This window comes from Carassius gibelio, chromosome B6 (genome assembly GCF_023724105.1).
Source record: "Carassius gibelio isolate Cgi1373 ecotype wild population from Czech Republic chromosome B6, carGib1.2-hapl.c, whole genome shotgun sequence".
In the NCBI taxonomy this organism is placed as follows: domain Eukaryota; kingdom Metazoa; phylum Chordata; class Actinopteri; order Cypriniformes; family Cyprinidae; genus Carassius; species Carassius gibelio.
The window spans coordinates 27,079,316-27,103,859 of NC_068401.1; the positions used below are offsets into that span (position 1 = coordinate 27,079,316).

Below are 24,544 nucleotides of genomic sequence, written 5' to 3' on the forward strand. Positions count from 1 at the left end.
CATCGCAGATTAGAATGGGTCCTAGAGCGTCGCGTCGCCAGCAGCGGGGATGGAGCGCAAGAAGATCAGGTAACGCGCTCACCTGGGCGAGTCACTGGAGTAATTGAGCTCTATTCTATTCTGTTCTGTTCTATTCTATTCTATTCTATTCACTTGGTAATATGCCTAAGGAGAGAGTTTGCAGAAGGGAATGTGAGCGGCTGGGGAACCCAGTGTCTTGCATTTGCTGTGCATTTGAGTGTTTTAATGTTGCTTTGCAGCTGCTCGAGTTACTGAGCTACCTTGGTTGCTAGATAAAGTCAAAAACAGGCAACTCACAGTTTAGATTTGTATTAAATCCTGGTCTCTAGATACTGTTATTACTGAAAGCTTAAGTCATTTTGTGCCACATTTTAATAATTAGGCTAAATCACTAGTCAAATGTGCACCAAATGTGTGCAATAGCCCAGTATCAAAATGCTTGACAAAGAAGATTTTAATATTTTTAGTGCAATTTAAAATCCTTGCTGATTTTTATTCAAAAGTACTCAAGTTATCCGCTTTTTAAAATATACTTTTTTAAGGCCAATTTATTAAAAGGCCAAAAATATATGAAAATATGTAAATATATTTTAGATTATTTTATATATATATATATATATATATATATGATAGTAATTACAATTATTAAGTAATTAGTTAGGCGTATAAGGATTAAGATAAAGCTCTCAGGTTTCACATCCATTCCTTTTCAATAAAAGTATATTTAGATTTGGCACATTGTCACAGCAAAGTTATGCAGCCAAAAAGCAGCACTCTATTTAAGGACTACAGAAAATGAAAGAGAAAATTAAAATCAGTGCAATATTAAACAAACACTAATGAGACATTCTGATTTAAAGAGAAAATAGCACAGCTTTCTAAATCAGTCAGAAACTGCACTTTTATCTGTGATTGTGTCGCTTCACGGCTCTAATAGAAATCAGTGTGCTTGAAATCAACACCAGATTTCCAACTAAAAGAATAACTGACAGGTAAACAAACAACACACTTTCCCACAATGATTTCTGAACGGCTGAGTTTATCAAGATTGGCTGCAGCTCAAGCACTTCTGCTCTGTGTGTGTGTGTGTGTGTGTGTGTGTGTGCCCATGCCATCTGAAACAGTGAAAGAGGATTAAAATACCTTCCTCGGATGAAGCTTGACCTGATGTCTCGCTGGTCCTGATGGAAAACCTCTGTCAGGGTGGAAATGAGGTGCTGTGGCTTAGTGGTTAAAGATGAGGACTAATCCAAAGGTTGCATGTTCAAATATGATGCATAAACTCTTGTAACTGGCAATGCATCATTTTAACGAACATTATTTTATGAATAATTAGAATAAGATGAGCGATGTCTGCCCATGCAAAAATCACCATCATGACGGCCAGGTGACCCTGTGTGCTTGCTAGGAAGCTGATGAAAATCATTACAATGAGTCATGTTAGCTGTATCCCGAAACTTTTTTTACCAGAAGTCCAAACATCAGCTACAGTTTCAAACTAAGAGGAGACGGTCGGGAGCCTTTAGACACAAGACAGACACACAGACACGCTCTTAAGATGCACACACTGTGTCCTGAGCAGTACGACACTCAGTAGGGATTCTTGTTTTTCACTCAAACACACACACACACACACACACACCCTCAGCTTGAAGCAAACAAGAAAGAGCACATCTTCCTTCACACCCCACACACACTGCACAACTTTTGGTATTGTTACAAAGCATGTGCAATACGTATTTTTTCACTGTGACTATTGTGTAAATTGTCATTCAGCAATTTAATTTATCACATTTACTCATATTTACTTTCTAAATGTGTTGGTTTATTGTAATATTATATTGTGTATATTGTATAGATTGTATATATTAAATGGTATAGTGTACAGAATAATTAAAATATCTTTTCTGATATTCTGCAGTTTATTGTGATATTCTGCAAAAAAATAAAAAATAAATAAATAATAATAATAATATATAATATATATAATATAATATTATAATATATATATATATTATTTTTGGACTCTATTAACACACACAAAAATATCCTTAATAAGAATTTTAAATAAAAATTAAGATAAAACAAAATAAAAAGATATTTTGACACCCTCCTAGTTTACTAGTCACCAAAAAAAAAAAAAAAAATGTAATAAAATATAATAATAATAATAATAAAATAATAAAATAAATAAATAAAAAAAATTATATATATATATATATATATATATATATATATATATATATATATATATATATATAGATTATTATTATTATTTTTTTTTTTTTTTTTGCATTGGTCAACATTGAAATGTCTACAATAAAACAGTTTTGATAAGTCAAATATAAAGATGTCTGAATGTCAGCTGAATTAGAAAAATATCAAACCCTATTTCAGGATTCTTTTCTCTTCACTAACTTCACTTATAATCTTTGCTCTTTTAATCAACTATTTAATTATTTTTTAGGGGTAAATGAAGGCAGTTCTCCTGAAGTTCTGACAGGTGTAGAGAATATATCCCAGTATATCCCAATCTACATGTTAAACTGTACTGTTTTTATTCATTTCAGCTGAGAAACTTCTCTTTGAGAAATGTTTTTCAGGGACAGATGTGTGCTATTATTCATTTACACAAAAGCAAGCTGGTTTGATACTGATATTGATTCAGAGATATTTCTCCTTTGTTAATTCAGTAATGAAGAGCACGGTGCAGTAACTCGAGGGGCTCTGAATGTAAAGCAGCTGCTGGTTGGTTTCACACTGCACTGTATGTTCCCGAGCGCTGTCTCTGACAATGAAGCAGCTCGTGAAAACACACTAATGACCAACATGATTTGATTTCAATACTCGTTCACTCCGCTCGGCTTCTGTCAAAGTGATATATATTCAAGCATACGCTCTTCAGCTGCGAAAACAAAGCGCTTCGCTTGTAAGATCTCCGAGTGTGAGGGAAACTCGGTCCCCGTGGTGCGATCACAGAGCCAGAGCCGGAGCCGAGCCGCGTTCAGACAGTTTTCACAAAGTTCTCCTAAAAAAAGTCCAGTCTGGATAACATCAAGCTAATTCACTGAAAAAGCATGCTGTTTTTCCACAAGAAAGTCCTTAGATTTGGTATATTTTGACAAAGTGTGCCAACATTAGGAGCCAGAATTTTACACCCTTTTTAGTCTTGTTACCTGATATTTAATCAGGGCAAAGAAAGAATAATTTACAGTAATAAATGGCTAGGGAAATAAATAAGATATGAGATATGCTGCGTCTGAGCCAGTGTGAAAGGCATGTGTTGAGCAGCGTCATCAATCTAAAGCACACACACACACACACACACACACACACACATACACACACACACACACACCAGGTCTATACACATCAGTTTAACATCAGACATGGCCCATAACCAAAACATAGAATATTTCTAAAATATTTTTTCAATATATAAACAACAACAAAAACATAGATATATTGTTTACCAATATATTTTCAGACAGTTTTTGTATGTCTTTGAAAACATATAAATGTATTTTCTAAAAGCATCAAAAAAGCCATCCATGTATTCCAAACCAAGAAAATACAATTGCATTTGAAGAAAATATAACTCATGTGAACATAGTCTAATTTTAGTATTATTGATATACTTGCCATTTTTATTACTATTTTGAATCCGCTTTTATTTTTTACATTTTCAGTATTCATTTTAGTTAACATTTTATTAATTTTAATTGCATTCCTTGACAAATTTTATACATTTTTTATGCTTTTATATTTTATTAATTTTTATTTCAATTATTTTAGTCTTATTTTACATCAAGTTTATTTTCAATTAATATGAGAAATGTTTGAATCTTTTATTTCAGTCAAAGTATATTTTATTTCAAGTAACACACACACACACACACACACACATATATATATATATATATATATATATATATATATACACACACACACACACACACATATATATATACACATACATATACTTATATATGTATATATATATATATAACTTTGAGGCAGCAAATGTTCCAAAATTTATATATATTAAGCCATTTAATCCACTTTAAAATTGGAAATTAGTTTTCTTCAAAGTTGAATATAAATATATTTTCAGTTTCAAAAATATTCCCTATTTACAACATATTTTGCATAAATTGTCATTCACTTCTTAGCTGTATAAAATAAATATCTAAATATTGCAACCTGATATTTTTGATCATATTATTTTAATGTATTGTCATATTATCATAATTGACACATTGCTTTGTAGCACAAATAATTTGACTACTACTGCACTTTGTTCCTCTTCTAGTTCTCTGAAGCAGCTAATGTTTGGGGAGTCTCACACATTCACAGAAAACTGCTTTCTTCAGGGTTGCAAAATAAGGTGCATACTGTCAGAAGAAATCAAGAAGCAATATTACATCACCAGAGGACTGAGGCTGGCATTCGACCTCAGAGCTTGACCTTTGCCCCGAGGCCACTGAGACTCTTTTGTGAGGAAGTCCTCAAGCAGAAGGATTTTTATTCATTTATTTGTTGAGTTTATTAACATGGAGTTATGGGTTTATTCCATTGTTATTCATTGACACAGAAATACTATTATACAATTGTTGAATTTTTACATTTATTTTGTGTTTTCATTTTATTGTAGTCAAAGTTTACATTTATATTTTATTTTACCAAATTAAGTTAAACTACTTGAAAATTAGAAACGTGGCCATAATAACTATAATAAACCACGATTTGGTAAAAAAAATACACGGTCATTCAAAAAGTTTGCTGCTATTAAGATATACGTTTATAATAATAATTTTAATCAGAACTGTTTCTTGAGCAGCAAATCAATATATTATAATGATTTCTGAAGATCATGTGACACTGAAGACTGGAGGAATGATGCTGAAAATACAGCTAAGCATCACAGAAATAAATTCTGTTTAAAATACAAAACAATAGACAGCATTTACCTTAAGTTATAATACTATTTCACAATATTACTGTATGTTTGATGTATAGCCTTGCTGTGCAAAAGAGACTTCTTTCACAAACATTAAAAAATCCATAAGACAAACATTTTTGAACAGTAGTGACAAAAATATGAGCAGAAAACACCACTTATAATGTTAATTAAATTGCAAATCAAAAACAGTTGATAAAATGTGAAGTTGAGATTACAGTAGAGCAGCAGCAGTTGGAAAACAGCACACACTGACCTCTTTAAGACAAACTATAAACTAAACGATATACTGTAGCAAACAGCGCTCAAGTTTATATTTAGTGCTTCCAGCCAGAGAATGCAGCAGCACATAGAGAGGATGCTTGACTCTGAGGTTCACACACACACACACACCCCAGAAGGGCCTCAAACTCAAAACCTTTATCTTCCACATCAGACCCGTCCTTCTCTCGAGGTGCAAGTACATAGTTTTACAGAGAACATTCAGAGAGAGCATTAAGATGAGAGCATTACTGATCACAAGGAGTCTGCTTCGGGATGTGAGCCTCAGAAACAAGATTAAAGGAAGAGTTTGACTTTTAATGAAAGAAATACTCTAGAACAAGGGGCTCAAGCTTTTTTAATAAAACCTTTAATTTGGAAGTTGAAAGACTGAAACAAAACCTTTCAAATGATCACATTTAATCATCATATATGCTGCTGGATCTTTTCTCTTCACTAACACACACTTCATTTCTTGCATTTACCTTTTAATCAGATGGGATTTGTTTTGTGATTTCTATTGGATGTACGAAGAGAGTTCTCCTCCAGGTCAAACATGTGCACAAAAAAATCACATTAAATATGGATGTTTTTACAATCGCAAAGTGTCTCAAGTCATTCAAATCTACATGGATTAATCACAAGTAATCTCATGCATTAAAGCAAGTCTCTAGAAAGCTAAATTAACCGATAATATAAAATGTTAAATGTACAAAAAAAGAAGAAGTTTGCATTAAATGTAGTCAATTAGTCAAATTAAATACTTTTTTCCCCCTCGCTTAAATTTTCTGCAGAGCCCAGTTTGAAATAGTCTGACTCTTTTTACTGCTTGAACTCTCACGGAGAGCGACTGCATTAAAAATGGTCGGAAGCAGCCCTAGCTGTGTTTTCTGCTGGACGTCTAAAGAAAGGGTGTGAGTGGATGACCTGTCTGGAAGAATAAAGCCAAGGCGGAGTGATTCTTCACAGGCGGAGCTCAGAAACACGGCCTTCAGTCCGACTGTAACCAAACCCTGACCTCTCCATCACAGCCGTGTCACGAAGGCCCACCTACATGAACAGACACACCTGTTCCAGCTCTCCATTCACTTCTCCAGCTCCCAAACCTCGCTGCACACTCGTCCCGCGGCGTACAAACAGGTCAAGGATTGTCTTTAAATAGGAGACACCTGCCCGTTGTGTCCATAGCTCAACTGTCTGTGATCTCACACTCCTTTCTAAATCAAGCACATGAAGCGCAGCAGGTTGAAGGCAAGCCACGCTAGTCATCTGTAAATGCCTACGTTCCACATTTCACTGTTAACACGCCAATTAAAAGACATCTGGAAACACTTCATAACGTTCCTTAATAATGTAAACAAACATTAAAAAAGTGCTGTTTTTACAGTGGATTTCGGCCAGTTCTTTACTGTAAATTTAACAGGATTTCACCCACAGTGTACATTCAGCCATGAAGCATCTAGTCTTCAGGTCACTGAATTATCAGAGAAAATGCTACAAGTCTGAAAGAATCTCAAGGAAGCAACACTATTTGGAAGCAGGACATGAAGATGTTATAGAAATGTTTTAACCCAGCATTATATTTGCACATTTTCCACACTGTTTCCTGATTCTTAACTGGCAAGAAAACACTCATGAAAGTCACCGTAATGCAGATCAATTGCAAAATGAAATCCTGTATCTCATATACACCACAATTTCAGAAGTTTTTTTTTTTTTTTATCAGGAAATAAATAAAAAATTCAGTAAAGATGCTTTAAATTGATTAAAAACAGACCGTAAACACATTTAAAACATTATAATAAATGATATGTTAATATTATAATTGTAATAAAACATTTCTATTCCAAATAATGATAAGGAAAGAAATCAAAACGTTTCTACAAAAATATGAAGCAGCACAACTGTTAAACACTGATAATAATCAATAATGTTTCTTGAGCAGCAAAAAAAAATCATCATATTAGATTGATTTCTGAAGATCATGTGAACCTGAAGACTGGATTAATGATGCTGAAAATTCAGCTTTGATCACATGAATAAATTACATTTTATAGTTTATTTAGATAGAAAACTGTTATTTTAAATTGTAATTATATTTTAAGACTTTTATTGTACTTTTGATTAAATAAATACAGCCTCGGTAAGCATAGAAAACTTCTTTGAAAAGCATTCAGAAATCTTTCCAAGCACAAACTTTTGAATAGTAGTGTAAAACTATTGACTTTGATTCAGTTTTATGGATACGAGGTCATACATCCCAATTGTCTAAATACTCAGTTTGAGAACTTGTGTAATTAACAGACCAAAAATATTTAGCATAAAAGGATGTCACGATATATTATCATGCGTTACAAAAATAAAAATACACTAATTGAGAATGTCAATATTGCTTCTAAACATAAAAGCTAATTTCTGTCACTGATTAGCCACAACATTTGAAGTGGATCAGAACCTTCCATCAAAGATGTCCTAAAACCAAAACAATGCCCATGCTTTTCTTAAGAACCTTTTTGATCCACTTCAAATGTTGACTACTGTAGAACGATAATATATATAACTAGTCTGGTAGCTAGTAGGTTGCTGGTTCAATCCCATTGAGGAGGAAGCTAATCTTTTACATTATGTGTTCAGCCAAGACCACTTGTGTTTCTCCAGTGAAAGTGAATCTGCAGTGTGTGAGCTAAAAGAGATTCAAAGACTGACAGAAAGAGAAGCAGCAGGTGAAAACAGTTAAACAGCAAACAAGCCATTACCCACCAGACACACATGAATAACTATAATCACAGTCTGATATGTCGCTACATGATTCAGCCTGGAGCAGAACGTCATGGCACAAAAAAGAAAAAAGGATAAGATGTGGTTTCTGAATCCAGATCGTTTCCAGGAACAGAGCCTGACAGCACAGACTCTTTAAAAATTCCTAATATTTCCATTAAACTTTTGGCACAAGGACCCTGAAAATCCCCCCCATTACCGCCGTGAGTCATGAGACGAGCTGTTTCTAGTGTTTGCTTCCGCCGCACACATAAACATCCATCTGTTTGTTTGAGAAAAAAAGGGCAGGTTGATCAGGTGGAAGTTTAAAAGCTAAACATGAGCTTCCCATAAACAGGTGCTGATGTTTTCCAACCATGAAAGAACACAAGTCAATGACAAATGTGTTTAACAGTTAGATCCAGTTCTTGAATCTGATTGGCCGAGCAGCATAACAACAAGAGCGCTGAAAGAGTGGCAAAGCATGCCTTTTCAATATGACTAATAAAATAATTAGTAAAATAATACCTGTCCATTTCAGCGGCCTTGGATCCGGAAGTATTTAGAAAAATCTTCATTGTAAGCCATGAAGCAAACCAACTAACTAAACCAAACCAACCCACCATGAAGTGATTCACAACAATCACAAACATTGATTTGAAGCAAAAAAAAAAAAAAAACACGATAAAGGTACAAGATTGTGTGCTTAACTTCAATAGAATAACTATATACGTATATAATTCTATAATTCTTCCGATTTCTTTGCAGAATCATGGGTAATGTAGTTTCCAGTTTTTTAGTTTGTGATTATTTACAAACTAACTTGAAATAATACTTCATCAATTAACAGCTCACAATAGGTCCATTAAAATATATGGAGAAAAGCTGTTGTTCCTTAACTAGAAACTAGTACTTCATTTAAAATTGACATCATTTAGAAGTACTTGAAGACTACATGCCATTATTTAAATTGAATTATTAAAACACTTATTGTATAGGTGGTATCAACAGTGGTAGAGAATCATGTGATTTGATTCATATAATTTGGTACCAACAAAAGTAATCTACTACCAACTGAAGTTGAATAACATACAATTCTTCTGCGTTATTAGAGGGCTGTTTACACAGAAAGCATCTCTGCATCTAAAAACACGAGACGCAGCGCTCAGAAATAGTTTAGAAAAAAAGTGCAGAACAGTTGCTATTCCAACTTGCTGCTGTAAATTAAAGCTTGCAACGCTTGTCCCGCCTCCTGGGTCTTTGGATTGGTACACTGTTTTGGAACTGACATTGATGATTGGCGCTGCATGTAAAAAGTGTGTGAGATGCTGCAAAAGACATGAGACACGAGCATAATGGTCATATATGTCCATCTAGTGCGTGTTTACATAGAAAAACAATGGACATATTACACATTAATCTACAGTTCAAATGAACAGCCCATTTCAGACTGAATGTAGGAATCTTGATAATACTTTAATCCACCTGGTCTCAAGATCAGGTTATACACAGAGATGGATATACATGTGCAAGGCGCAGAAACAAGTGGAAGCTGAGCAGCAGAAAATCAACAGTGACAATCAGTTGTTGTGTGCTGCTGTGCATTGCCTGAGATTGAAGAGAACGATATTAAAGCAAGCTGACTCGGCTTCAAAAATAAAGCATCTTAAATGATGTGATTAAAATACTGTCTAATAAATACTGAATACAGTGGAGTAAAAAAAAACAGGAGAAAGCAGCACTTTCCAGTCTCTGTCGGGTCTACTCTTTCTCATCTACGTGGCATCTTAAAACAAGCATTACCATATCTGAGTTGAAGTTACCATGGATACCATCTAGCATATGAAGTGAGGTCACTTCCTCTGGTGGCCTCATGCGATTGGCTCAAACATCTCTGGACGTTTGACGGCTCGTGTTCCTGCGAGTCCATCGGCTGGGATGCCGGACACCAGTGATATGGTGAATACTATCTATCCGCTGCATGACGAGGATGTGACATCAGATCCCGTGGGTCAGATCCTGTATGACGCCACCCTTCACCAGCTTTCGCAGAAACTCTTTTTCTTTGGTTATGTTGTGTGTCCATGACTGGGTGTGTGTGAGAGAAAGAGAGAAAAAGAAAGAGCACAATAAGGTAGATGCTCATCAGAAGTTGGTAACGTACAGCATTTAAAGAGCTATGACATCTGCACATGCGGCTTTGCTTTCGATTTAACAAGCCACAAATGCAGTTCGGACGGTCCACCCCAAGTAAACAAGTGCATGTGTAAAATACAGTGCCATGATGTTTTGCCATCCCTGTTGAATCATCCTTTTATCTTCTAATTACAAAACAAAAAAGCAAACATGAAACAGGTCAGTTTCACACAACAATTTGGATAAGTATTTTACGTTGCATCATGAAAAGCCAACATTGGGTTTGCTACCCATTTTATTTTTTTAAGCCAGTGTTTGGATGCCACTGCATATGTAATCTTGTAGCTTGGCAAACGTAACCCTCATATTGCATTCAAAATCTGTATACTATTATATTTGAATATATTACTTTACAAAATTTATAAGAACATATAATTAATAGAAGTAATGGAATTTAACAAAATTTATTTTAATTTAACTCATGATTGCACAAAACAGCCCATATTTATGAAACATACATATTTACTACCAATAAATAAATACATACATTTACTTGCATAAATTTACATAAAAAAAGGATCAAATATTTCACGCAGGAATGATTTGTGAATAGTTGTGCATATTCATGTTTAAAAATTTAATTCAGCTCCAAAACTATGTGAGATATTGGTAAAAATGCTACATATATTTTACAATATTTCTGTGACACTAATAAAACTTATAGATACTTAAAAAAAAAAAAAAAAATACCCACCTAATGGTACGGCCATACATACTCGGGTCCAAAATGACCGGATAATTTTTTTTTATGGTTTTCCCTCTTAAAAATGTTTTGTAAAAAACAAAAAAATAAAAAAATAAAATTCTGCTGATTTGTCATCAATATAATATATATTTTTAAATCTCTCGACAGAAAGGAACTACTGGTCTGACTATAGCATCAGAAATAAATCCTTATTGTTGAACCCTGTCTTGTAGTGTCCGACTGCTTCACTTTATTAGTCGCTTGGCAAAGCTACAGGATCAAAGTAGTTTCCTCAACACTGAAAGAAGAACACGCACAGAGCTCAGACGGCCAACGCTGCCTCATTACTCTGACCTCTCGGGTTTCTGCGTGTGCATGGAACAGAGGTCAGGTGACCTGTTTATGGACGTGACTCATCGGATGGGATGTTCCCAAAGATCAGTGAGCGGACATCACGAATGTACTGTACTTAAGACACATTTACAAATTAACATTCACGTAACACTCATCTTACATACCAAAACTAGGACATTTCTGTTAACTACGATAGAACAGTGTTCAGAAATTAATCAGGTTTCAGAGCAAAAAAAAAAACCCCTGAAAGTAACAAAAATTACACTCAAAAAGATCCTTCACAACATTAAAGTGTTCTTCACTCTAAGAAAAGATGGTTCTCTTAAGAACTGTTCACTGAAAGGTGCTTTGGCAAACAAAAAATGGTTCTATGGCATCACTGTGAAAATCTCCTTTCAGTTCAAAGAGAATAAAATCTAATAACGGGGTTCAATGGTAAAAATTAAAATAAATTCCAGGGGTTTTAAGTGCAGCTCACTAGTTCTGTAAGAGTTCAGGTGAGTGTTACCTCTTTGATTGCAGACATCCTGAGTTTCTCGTAGTAGTGCAGAGGTGCGTAAGGTGTGCTCATGTTATATCCGAATCCAGCCACCGCCACCTCATCACAGTTATGAAGAGCCATCGTAATCGCAACAGTCCCCAATGTAGGAATATTCTGGAAAAACAAACACTTTTAGTACTGCATGACCTTAAGTGTTCAGTCACAGTGTATTAAATACCCAAGAGACATACTTGAGTATGTATTCAAAGACACATTCACAGAACCTCGAGTTTAAGAAAAGGTTTCTGGTTATTACTGCAAACGGTCTTTTAAGAAAATGTTTTATGGAAAACAGTACATTTATATGTGAAAATAATATAATTTTTGTATTTAAAAATATTCAACAAGAAACAAGAATGTGCTTAATATAAAATATCTACTTTTATTTTATATGCACATTTTTTTTAATAAACATACATCTATAAACCTGTGACTGATAGTCTTGAAGTACTCATAAGTTAGTAAGTGTTTTACTGTTTAAATCTCAATCAAGATTTTGATGTCGAGGCAATCTAAAAGAAAAATTTAAGTAATAACCAGAAACTATAGTTATAATGATGCAAAAAAGTCCACATCTGTAAATGATCTGTGATTCAGACAGATTCGTAAATGAGAGATTCAGAAAAATGTAAAAAACTATTTTTAACTATCTTTGCATTTACAACAATACTGTTTGCACAAAAGCAATTTAACAAAGTATTAAACTGCAAAATGTCTGTTTTAACATACAAATAGATATTTTCTATTAGTAATAAAACAAGTTTTAATTCATTACTATATGGTTAATTTATACCACACAGCAGAGTGAAAAGAACAGATCAAATGAGTCGAGCAAATGCTGAACAACCATGGATGGACTGGACACTGACACACTTCAGTACAGATAATGCACCGTGTGACTGACGTTATCAGAGACACAGACAGAGCGGGTGTGTGTGTGTGTGTGTGGGCATGTTTTTGTGACATATCAGGACACAACTCTGTATAATGACATGGGTATGACACAGGTATTACAAGGAGAGGGTGACTTATGAGAACATAACCCATGTCCCCATTTTTCAAAACGCTTATAAATCACACAGAATTAGTTTTTTTGAGAAAGTAAAAATGCACAAAGTTTCCTGTGAGGGTTAGGGTTAGGTGTAGGGTTGGTGAAGGGCCATAGAATAAACAGTTTGTACAGTATAAAAACCATTACACCTATGGGATGTCCCCACTTTTCACAAAAACAAACGTGTGTGTGTGTGTGTCAGCAGAGAGGGATCGTCCAGTCACCACCTGATCCACTGAGGCTGGAGAGACAAGTCTCAATGTGAAAGCTTTATCACCACAGAGAGACACTCTCTAGACTAATCTGGCCCCAGACGCTCCGCCCGCATGCTGATAACAGGAAACGCATCACAGCTTGAGCCCCTCCAACCACATCTCCACAGCAGCAGAGCACACACAGTCTCTGGATCAGGAGGAGATGAGACGTCACCTCAGAGGACTCAAACAATACGGATGACCCACTGACCCCGGGCCAGTGTGAGAGAGTTTAGGATCATTTCAGTACATTTTGATCACGTACATAAATAGATTTACTTATTGATTGAATTGTTGGTTTGCTTGTCTGTGTGTCAACTTTTAGGGAAAGTCATCTTAAAGTATCTATCTGGATATCATAGATGAGGTTTTGCTGAAAATGCAAGAGTGATTTCTTTTTTTGTGATTTTTTTTTCATATTTAAGAAATGTGAAATAATTTGACAACGTTTTAAAAATAAATCTGTAAAATAGACATACTTATACTTTAGATGACGTATTTGATATAGATTAAATATTTGAAATTAGATTGAAATAGATTCACAAATAAATAAATATTTAATAAAAATATAATTTAAAAGAATGTAACCACTGTAACCAACAGGGCACTCGGTATTCTGGGAAGTATGTGTGCATTGGAAATCATATTTTTCTAATAAAGCCAAGGTAACACTTGTGGGCTAATGCATAAAGCGTAGCATAGTTTGAAATCACATTTAAAGTTTAAAGCATTCAATTAACACGGACCGACCCTCACACAGAGAACACACGATCATGCTGGATAAAAATGCACACTTCTCAAGATCTCACAGCTGGATTCGACTAAGTTTGCAAGGTTTGTGTAATTAAATATTCATTATTCATTCAAAGATTTGTTTAAATGAAATAAATGCATATTTGCTTAATGCTGATGGCAAACGAGAAATTATTATAATCTCTGCCTTTCTATTATTAATAATATAAAAGCAATCTTTATAATAGTTTTTGTATACATTAATTCCTTTGTTTAACCATTGTATCTGATTATTAGACAGACGTCTATTCGTATTACACAGACCTGTTAACAACGACAGTAAACAAGAGAGTGTGAGCACTGTGTGCGTTCAGGCACTGCCTTTCCCAGCGCCGTCAAAATAAAAGTCTCACCGTGAACACACCGGCCAAGCAGAAAAACACATCAGCCGATGCCGATATTTGAAAAATGACAAAAACTGCCAATATATCTTCTTTGCGATATATCGGTCAACCACTACATAGTAATATGTGTGTTTATATATAGAAATATATAATATATATATACATACACACACGTGTCAAACGAATAATAGCGATTAATTGCATCCAAAGTATAGGTTTTTGTTTACATAATATTTGTGTGTCTACTGTGTGTATTTATAACGTACATATAAATACACAGATTACCTCTGATCTAACTAATTCCTAAGACATAGACTTTGTTTATGCAACTGGCCTCTGGTTTTTTTCAAAGAGGAGAAAGTTAGAAAGTTTTTTGGACAATTCAGACTATTACGGTATGTTTAGGATTGACTGCTTCAATATTTATGTCGTGTTTGCTCCTCACCCCTATTCCCATGATGCCATTGTTGTGTGGAAGGCCGATGAAATTGAAAGCAGCTTCCTGGATGAAATACGGGTTCAGGATGCGCATGTCTTCTGGCTCTCTGGGAACGACACGTGCCACAGACTTCCAGAATCCCGTCGTTATCCACTGAAAGACATCAAGAGCAGAACACAGAAAACACTTGAATTACTCCAAGACACAAATGAAAAGAATAAACCTGCGTGACTTCGCTGACGGTCTTTACCAGCTTTTCTTTTCAAACGCTCCTGCTCTGTGAGCACGCTATAATAAACGCAGAAAGGCCTAAAGTGAAGCTGACACAGAACAGTCACTCGCAGCCGCTGAATAACGCTCTCTCAGCTGAGTAAATAAGCCGCTCACTTTGATAATCAGACTAAAAAGGGTAATGCTGGCAAAGCGTCAGAGCCAAGAGCGTGTCTGAACACAGAGCTCTCTCTCTCCTCGTGAGACGCCCGCTTCACCTGCAGCTAATATGAAGGATCTTTGGGACACACCTGGGAGAGAGTGACTGTTACAAGCTTTAACGCCGCTTGACATTTTGGAGCAACGACTCCGGTGGGATTTCATCAAACGGCATCTCGAGTCACGGTACTACAAATAAACACGCCGCATAATTACGTCCTGCCCATGTTTTCAAGGGATGGACGGGTTTTACAGAGGGTCGCACAACAAGGGCTTCGGCCCCAGGAGCCTTACTTGTGGTTTTCTGGTGTAACACAAAGCATGTGCAATACAAGGTGTAATACAAACCACTTGTCACGGCATAACATTATCACAGCTAGCAGTCACAACAGCTTTGTTCAAGACGTGCACATACTCCTCCGTTATAACTAACCAAATGCTATCAATGATATTTGACCTTTTCTGAACATTGTTAGCTTTTTTGTGTCAGGTTTGTTATTTTGCATGAGTAAGCCCTAGCATTCTAGATACTGATAAAGCATTGCATATGCTACTGAATACACATATTTCCAAGAATTTTATTTGAATCAGATTTCATACCATAAACAGTAGCTAGCGCTTAAAAGTTTGCCACAGTACGAGTTTCATGAAAACTCCTACGTTCATCAAGACATTCATTTATATGGTCAAAAATACAGCAAAATTGTTAAATATTATTATAATTAAAAACAACCCTTTAATATTTGAAAATATAATTTATTTCTATGATGTAAAGCCGTATTTTCAGCATCATTCCTCCAGTCTTCAGTGTCACATGATCTTTTAAGAAATCATTCTTATATGATGATTTACTGCTCAAGAAACATTTCTGATTATTTTCAATTTTGAAAGCAGTTGTACTTCTTTATATTTCTGTGAATTTTTTGATGAATATAAAGTTCAAAACAACAGCATTTAATTGAAATTATTAATGTCTTTAAAGTATCCTTTACTTGCTCAAAAGTATTAATTTATTTAAAAAAATAATAATAATCACAAAATGTTGTCATGCATTCATTTTTTAAGTATTAAAAAGCACAGCAACATTCAGAAGTGTCAATATAAATGTCTTCACTATACTCAAGGCATGGCCTAAGGATGCAGAAAGCAGGTAAAGGTGAAATGCTGACATATTTTGAGCGAGCACTAAAGCAGAGGTGAATCGATCTTCCGTTGGGTGCTGGACTCGTAGGGTGAGAGTCATAAACACACAGGTGGAAAATGTGACGTGGCTCGGGCAGAGAGAAGAACACAATACCCTGCAAAGTGGAGAGGACAGGAGCCTTTTAAAAGCCCCATGAAAAACAAGAAGCGCAAACAAAGCCACAAAGGCAAGGAAGACCCTGTATCAATCACCCGGTGGCAGGATCCACCTCCTACATCGCACGAGGCCTTTGTACGCAGAGCTTCTCTGATAGCTGTCACCCAGCTGCTTGAAACAGACCTGCAGAAGAGCTGACTAATGATTATGAACTCTGAACTCTGGCTGATGGATGTCTGCCGATGCGTCCAAATGGCTCATTGTGCTGTATTACAGACACGGTCACTCAACACTGTCGTAGCAACAAGAGGAAAACTAATCTGAGCACATACAGCACTACGGCATAACAAGCTCGATGTGAGATCACCACATACAATGAAACTCAAATAGATGAATATATATATATATATATATATATATATATATATAAATAAATAAAAAAAATAAATAAAAAAAAATTGATGATCAACAAATAAGATTTAAATGTAAGGTTTTTTCTTCTAAAAATCACGATCGCCCAATTTTTCCAGCAAACTTAATTCTGGAAATATTTTTTCCAAATGATATGAGATTTAAAAATAATTCTTCAATATATTTCTACAGATGAGCATTTACACATATCCAAAGACACTAACACAGGAACCAGATCAAAACATACAACGACACAATGTTACAATAGTCACACTAAATGCTAAAATATACATTTATAACAAAATACTTAAATACATTTCTATAATAAACAAATGTATGAGAAAGAAAGAAAGAAAGTTTTATTTCCAATTTATTCAGTCATTTACTATAAGTAAAGATTAAATTAGGGCTCTTTTAAATTGTATTATTAAGTCTTATTAAGGGATACAATGTACAGTCTGTCATTATAACTAACTAAATAAATAAATGCACAAAATAGATATTTAACCTGCAATGAAGACTGGTTTACTACATAAATACACAAGTCAAACAAATAAAATATTTAATATTATATTTAAACTGAAATAAAGACTGGTTAACTACTGTACATGGATGTGGATGGATGCACAAACATAATATTTAATCTTCAGTAATAGTTTATTAACAGTATGTTGTCACTGGAATAAATGATTCAGCTTTCTTTTTGTGCTGCTTTGCCTTTTCATTGCAATTGATGAAATCATAAACCCTCTGTCAACAAGAAATATTGTCCCTGACAATATAAACCCTACCTTTGTATTAAAAAAGTGCATATGTTTGTAATCTTTAACTTCAAAACTCAATTTCTCTATGGACAAAATGAATGGCATTTTACTTCCGGAATCCTTCCGTTGCAAAAGCACAACTTTAACTGATTAATCTACTCAAGCACATGCGTCTCTAAAAGACATTGAAGTTGATCAACATAACAAGCCGGTCACTGACTGAACTCTTAGTGATTCACTTTGAGTCTAATGTGCACATCCACACACATACTTTCTCTGACGGGTAATTCCCTGACTTCCCATACTTTGGCTAAAAGAGTTTGAGTGATGATGTTGGGCTGTAACCTGTGGGCGTGGATTGGGTCGTGTTTCCCTGCGCTGGAAGCCACCGAGGCTCATTCACTACAATGGCTGCTCTCAGTCGCTCTGACACTCTGGAGGTGCGAGTCACAGACGTTATCACACAATCCATCAGTTTCCATCGGGCTGACACACACTGTGGCATTCATAAACCACTGTGGTTTTCTGCAGCCGTCTGTGGAGCAGTAGGGGCCGCTGACCCCTGACATTGACCCCCAGCCCTCTGTCTCCTCATGTCTGAGTCACCAGACTCTGAGGACACTTCACACTCATAAACACCATTGTATTGAAGTGTGTAAGCTGAAGATGTCATACAAAGCATCTAATGAATCATAAGACATGAGCTCTGTTCCGAACCCTAGTGAGCTCCCTACCTAGACAGCATGCTCAGTATCACAAGAACGATCTGGATCACAAACCTGACAGAAAATAGGAGATCACTAGAGACTTCAGGAAAGCAGGATTAAATCTTCTCATTTTTTTCTCTAAAACATTCTCTTAATGTTCTCAAATCATTGCAAATCTTCTTGAATGATCTTAAATTTGAGTAACATCACATCATCTTATTCAAACTTGTGAAATGTTTTTAAAATGTTCCTTCTCTTCTCTTCGTGTCAAATCCTCTTTTTCTTAAACATTCTTTATCTCAAACATTCTCAAATGTTCCCAAAGATGTTACATTAAATCATCTTAGTCAAATAAAGTCCTCTTTTCAAATCACATCAATTAACTTCTTGCAATGCACTGAATGCATCAAGAAGTGCTGTATGGGGTATGAAATCTCGGTGCTCTTTGGTTGTATGGGATGGTACATATTTAAGAACATATTTAAAGGGGGGGTGAAATGCTTGTTTTCACTCAATATCCTGTTAATCTTGAGTACCTATAGAGTAGTACTGCAGTTTTATTATATTCATAAGAGAAAGATAGTCTGTACCGATTTTTCCCGGAAAAACCAGAGCGACTGGAGGCGTGACGTGTGGGCGGAGCTAAAGAATCACGAGCGCGAATAGGCTTTTGTGTTGAGAGCGTCTGGAAGCTGTGACATTACCGTGAGGAAAAAACCATCATCCAAAACAAACCATGGCTAACAGTCAGATTCAGCGTATATTTATGATCCAGAATCAGGCTGAAATTTAACAAGAGCAGCATCAGCAATCAGTCTCTATGTGGTATGTACTGAAACTGTATATGTTTGCTTAGCGGTTTTGGAAAATGACTAAGTTCCACTTTATGTTGTCTTTTTTTTTTTTTTTTTTTTTTTAAGCTGTACATGTGGAAAGTGCAGTTTGATGACAACATCGCATGTTGTTTACTTGATGTGCTCACGCGCCGATAGCTAAGTTAACAACACAGAGATATTTGAAGCAGTTTTACTCACCGCCTGCGGTTCCAACACACGATCGTGACCCTTTTTCATTGGGATTGCATCATCCTTAAGAAATAAACGATGTGCAAATCCGGCGTCAAACTGGCCCTTGTTTGTAAAACAAGCATCTTCGAAATGCAGGGAACAAACACAAACACTTGCACAACTCCGTTGATGCTCTGTAAAAATAAACTCCATCCACTGGTCCCTTAATGCTGTTTTTTCTTTGGTTATCTGTGCAGGGTTGTCTTGCCCTGGCAACCAAAAACACACTTCTTTTGTGAGATTTCTCGACGCTCTCGCTCTGATCAGTGAAGTCTGTTGTGCTCTCAGTGCTCTGCTATACGGGAGCGCGCTCTTTCGGCAGAAGTGCCTCAGGACCCATATAAGGAAATTCCGCTCCATCTAACGTCACACAGAGCCATACTCGAAAAAAACTTTCCGAAACTTGTGACAAACCGGAAGGAGTATTTTTGGAACAGAAATACTCCTTCAAACGTACAACTTAATTTTTGAAATTTTGTCCATGTTTAGCATGGGAATCCAACTCTTTAACAGTGTAAAAAACTCAGTATGCATGAAATAGCATTTCACCCCCCCCCCCCCCCTTAAATATATATTTAAGGTGACACCCTGATGGAGGCATGTGGCCGCAGCGCGTAGATGTACCTCTCACCAAAAGAGTTTTAATGTATAAAGCCAGTGATGCAATAAAGTCTTTTTAACTTTTCACTATACAATTTGAGTGCCTTGGAGTTCTTGTTCTTAAGTTCTTGCAATGTTCCTTCTCAGGTCACATCAGATCTTAATTTGAGAACAGTCAGTGAGAAGAATAGATTACAAATGTATTTTTTTTTTCAAATCTTCTTAAATGTTCTTAAATTTGAGTCAAATTAAATCTGTTCATCAATAATTTTTTTAAATCATATTGTGAAAGTCAAATTAAATCTTTTCAAACATTCTTTGTGAAATATTCTTGCAACATTCCTTCTCTCCTTGAGTCAAATCAAATCTTCTCAAATTTACTGTAATCACTTCTTAAATGTTCTCAGATGTGACCCTGGAGCACAAAACCAGTCGCTGGGGTATATTTTTAGCAATAGCCAAAAAAATTGTATGGATCAAAATGATCAATAATCGATGTTCCATGAAGATATTTTGTAAATGTCCAACTGTAAATATATCAACATTTATTTTTTGCTTAGTAATATGCATCGATAAGAATTCATTTGGACAACTTCAAAGGTGATTTTCTCAGTATTTTGATTTTTTTGCACCCTCAGATTCCAGATTTTCAAATAGTTGTACAGTATCTCAGCCAAATATTGTCAGATCCTAACAAACCATACATCAATGGAAATAAGTCTTATCCATCAATGGATAAGACTGGTTTTGTGGTCCAGGATCACAAATGATCTTGAATGACCTCAGATTTAAGATCATCAAGTATTCTCTAACCTGATGATGTTAAATGTTTTTAAAAAGTTCTCATATCTCCTTGAATGATCTCAAAGTATCTCACAACTTCCTGAATGTTCTCAAATTTGATTTGCATCAAATCATCTTAAGCCAAATTGAATACGATCTTCTCATATAAAATCTTTTAAATCTGCTAAAATGTTCTTTCAGTGTTCCTCCTCTTCTCTTTAGCAATTAGTCATCCAAAGCTGTTTGACGTGACAGTGGAGACAACAGCAGCTAGTTTACTGACCCTTGTCCACCTGCTCATGTTTGTCTTTCTGTACGGCTGTGTTTGAAGCTGATTTCAAAGACGAGACAAAAGCAGAGACACGAGCAAAACCTCCTCTGCACATCTTCTTCTGGTCTAACATCTCACATATGGTGGCATTAGTCTAAACTGGCTGCTCTAAGAGCACTGATGATTTAGCTGTGTGGATGCATCATTTACGACAAGATTTCTTGGCCGCTCTTTTGCTTTCAGAAGACATAGCTGCCATTTAATTCCAAATCAGCAGAGATTCAAGTAATGAGAGCATTTCTGCGTCAAAGAATCACAAGCGAAGACTACGGCCAATAAACACACACAAAGGAAAAACATCTACTTCATCTCTGACCTCCCAATTATCCTCATCAGTATTCCTGTCTGAATGTTTTGAACAGAAGACAGTCTGCACACTTCAAAACCTTCACTGAATTAACACGTTCCGCTTAATTTCATGTGTAAATTAGAGCCGTGATTGTAGCATGCGGTAGGACGAGAACGAACGTCTCACATGGACGGGTCAGAGACGGATAGTGCTCTCAAAGTGGAAGAGACGTTTTAACTGAAAACAATTATGGGAAGAATTTATTTCACTGCTCTTTGCCGCAGAGTTTTTCGGTTTAAGTCTGTTTATCATTACGCAAAATTACACATAAATTCGACTTAAATTGGTTCATTTATTGTTCAGTTTGTTCAGTAAATCACTGTTTTGGCAGTAAACGGTAATGGATCTATTTAAAACGCACGCTATGGCATGAAACTATTTCTTTTTTTTACTCCAGAGTAAGCTGTATTTTAAGGTAATGAAACATAAACCTTTTTAAGACTTTTAGAAGCAAATCAAATAATTTAAGACCAACTAAATAAGACTAGTAGTCATGTTTTCCACTAAATACTCAAAACCTGAACATGCTAAACATTTCCAACAAAATATCATAGTTACTGTAGTATATTCATGTACAATCATAACTGACGAATATTTCTCATCTAGAGTTTTCTTTACAATGTCAGCTGAAGCAGCATTTACTGTGTACTGTAAAAATAGCCATTTAAACACTTTTAATGCAGCAGATCACTATACTGCTCAAAGTTTGGGGTCAATAAGACTTTTCTTTAAATAAATGAATGCTGTTATTCAGCAAGGATGCGTTAAATTGATCACAAGCGACAGGAAATACATTTGTAATGTTACAAAAGATTTATATTTCAAATAAAATGCTGTTCTTTGAAATGTTTATTCATCAAAAATATTAAGCTGTTTTTAACACTGATCTTTTTTTGAGGAACTTTTTTTTTGTACTCTATAGGATCCTTTTTCCATGGCTTTACATTTTGAAAATGTCTTTTTTTTTTTTTTTTTTAAGATTCTTAACCCAAGAACACTTATGTCCCAGATCCAAGACATGCATTTGTTTCTTCTCTCTTAGTCCTAATGGCTTTTGGGCTGGTGGTGGGAACTCTAATGGAGCAGTATACAGAAGGCAGAAGAAACGTTATCAGTGTTTTTAGAAAGAGAAAGACTCAAGGGAAACAGATAGGTTATATCAACAAATCTCAGCCACTAACCTTTTCAGGATACAAATTTATCTCCCACTACCTGTGTGTGGCCATTGCGTGGTTTGCTTTGCATAATTCTCTACAATGAGACGAGCCATTTTCTTTAAAAGTAGTCCAAAAAGATCTTTGGAGATACATTTGTTACATGTGTGACAACTGAATTTGAATCAGAGAGTTAACTTAAACTAACCTGGCACTAAAAGTGTGGCAACAGAAATATTACAAGTTAGTCCTCATGACCAGTTACACACCGGCCTATCAAAGACACGTCAAACACAAAGCCCACATCCATCTCTACTCCATGCACCACAAGGCCAAAGCAGTTTCATACAGTAGGTACCTGTGGTGACAAACCTCTGGCCTATGTCCCTTAAACTGAACTCAGCTTTTGATTCACTCTCTGACCTTGCACATCTGTCTTTACTCCTTGCAAACGTTTTTAATGCAGATTTAGCTGATTTGTCACCAATATAATAATATGTAGTTTCCTGCAAAAATTACTTGAAAGCATCAGTAAAAATGTTGAAACCTACAAAAAAAAAAAAAACAAGTATGCTAATGTTTTCCAGCAAAAGTGTTTTATATTTAGGTTTACATTATTGCGGCTTTGTAAAAATAATAATAAAAAGATGAAGAAAATAAAGAACATGGCTTATTTCTAAAATTAAAATGGTCTTAAAAATAGGTTTTTGACCCTAGGTATTCATATTTAATATTATTGTTCAGAGCACACACTATGCTGCCCCCTAATGGTAATGTGTAAATCTGCAAGTACTGTTTCTAAACCCTCTTTTTAAACAATTTGACTGATTTACTATAAGCAGACAATTTCTTTAGCATTTTCTGTGCTGATTTTAAAAAGACATCTACTGAATAACATTAAACATAAAAAACCTAACTAAGAATACTGTATTCCTATTGCTGGATGCAAATATAGTCAAATAAGATTGAAATAAGAAAAAAATGTTGATGAAACATGAGGTTTCAGATTTGTGAACGCCTTACCATCTTTTCATTAAGCACCATGTGACGCAGCCATCTGAAGTCCATGGGTTTAAAGGCAGAGAAGACGAAAAGCGAGCTCTTCTCGTAGCGCTCCGGTTTCTGGATGGCTCCTTCGGGGTACGTGATACGCATGGTGGTCTTCGAGCCCACGTCCTTCTCGAACCCGGCGACTGGAGCCCCGTTCAGTCTAATAAAACCCAGAGGACAAATCAACGTGACATCCAAACGCTCTCCATTCACTTTCTGCTATTGATGTGCAGGATTCAGCTGTGAACATTAATAAGCTGTTTGTATTCATAATCATTCAGCTAATGTAATAACTTGCTCCTCTTCTGAAACAACAACTGATTTGTGTTAACATGCCAAATATTAAGTGAAAAAAAAAAAAAAAAAAATGCAAAGCAGCAATTTATAAAAAGTTACTTTTATACTAACTTACCGTACAACAACATCATACTGATCGATTTGGGATCCCAGGGACTTGTTGGACAGAATGCCTCCGTTGCCAATGATAATACACTTCTTACAACTTATACTACAGGAGACAATGACAAAATAAGAGTTTCTTGCAAAAGAATGAGATTGTGTTTTGGTGATTATGTGGACATTAATTACCTGTCAAGTTCTGAACCAAGTGAATATCTCTTTGTAGCTTTTAAAATGCGATCAATGATATATTCTGTGGACAGAGAAAATGCAATTATTTACATAAAGCAACTGAACAAATGTCTGAACAAAACAGCTATTGATTTTCTAACAGAAATAACTAAACTTAACATTACAGATAGCTAAAGATTACAGTTACATATCACCCACTCATTCCTCATGACCACAATTAGCATATTATGTTGAAGCAACATGATTTGGGTCACAGTTATATTAATGGTACATAATATTTAAGGTGGAAGATCTCTGTGAATTATGCATGAACGTTGGACTGAATTAAAGGAATAGTTTACTCTGAATTAAAC

At 35.3% G+C, this 24,544-nt stretch overlaps 1 protein-coding gene across 3 annotated transcripts in view; it reads right to left on the reverse strand.

Annotated features, from left to right (window-relative positions):
- Positions 1–9,456: 9,456 nt before the first annotated feature.
- The window catches only part of LOC127960173 (CMP-N-acetylneuraminate-beta-1,4-galactoside alpha-2,3-sialyltransferase), a 40,687-nt gene continuing 25,599 nt past the window's right edge, over positions 9,457–24,544 (reverse strand). For all 3 annotated transcript variants that reach the window (XM_052559765.1, XM_052559766.1, XM_052559764.1), the window contains 6 exons: positions 24,189–24,252; positions 24,013–24,108; positions 23,574–23,760; positions 14,662–14,808; positions 11,743–11,889; positions 9,457–10,087 (listed from right to left, as the gene is read on the reverse strand). In XM_052559765.1, the coding sequence (XP_052415725.1) occupies positions 9,998–10,087; positions 11,743–11,889; positions 14,662–14,808; positions 23,574–23,760; positions 24,013–24,108; positions 24,189–24,252 (731 nt within the window). In that variant the 3' untranslated portion in view covers positions 9,457–9,997. The remainder of the gene's footprint in view (positions 10,088–11,742; positions 11,890–14,661; positions 14,809–23,573; positions 23,761–24,012; positions 24,109–24,188; positions 24,253–24,544) is intronic.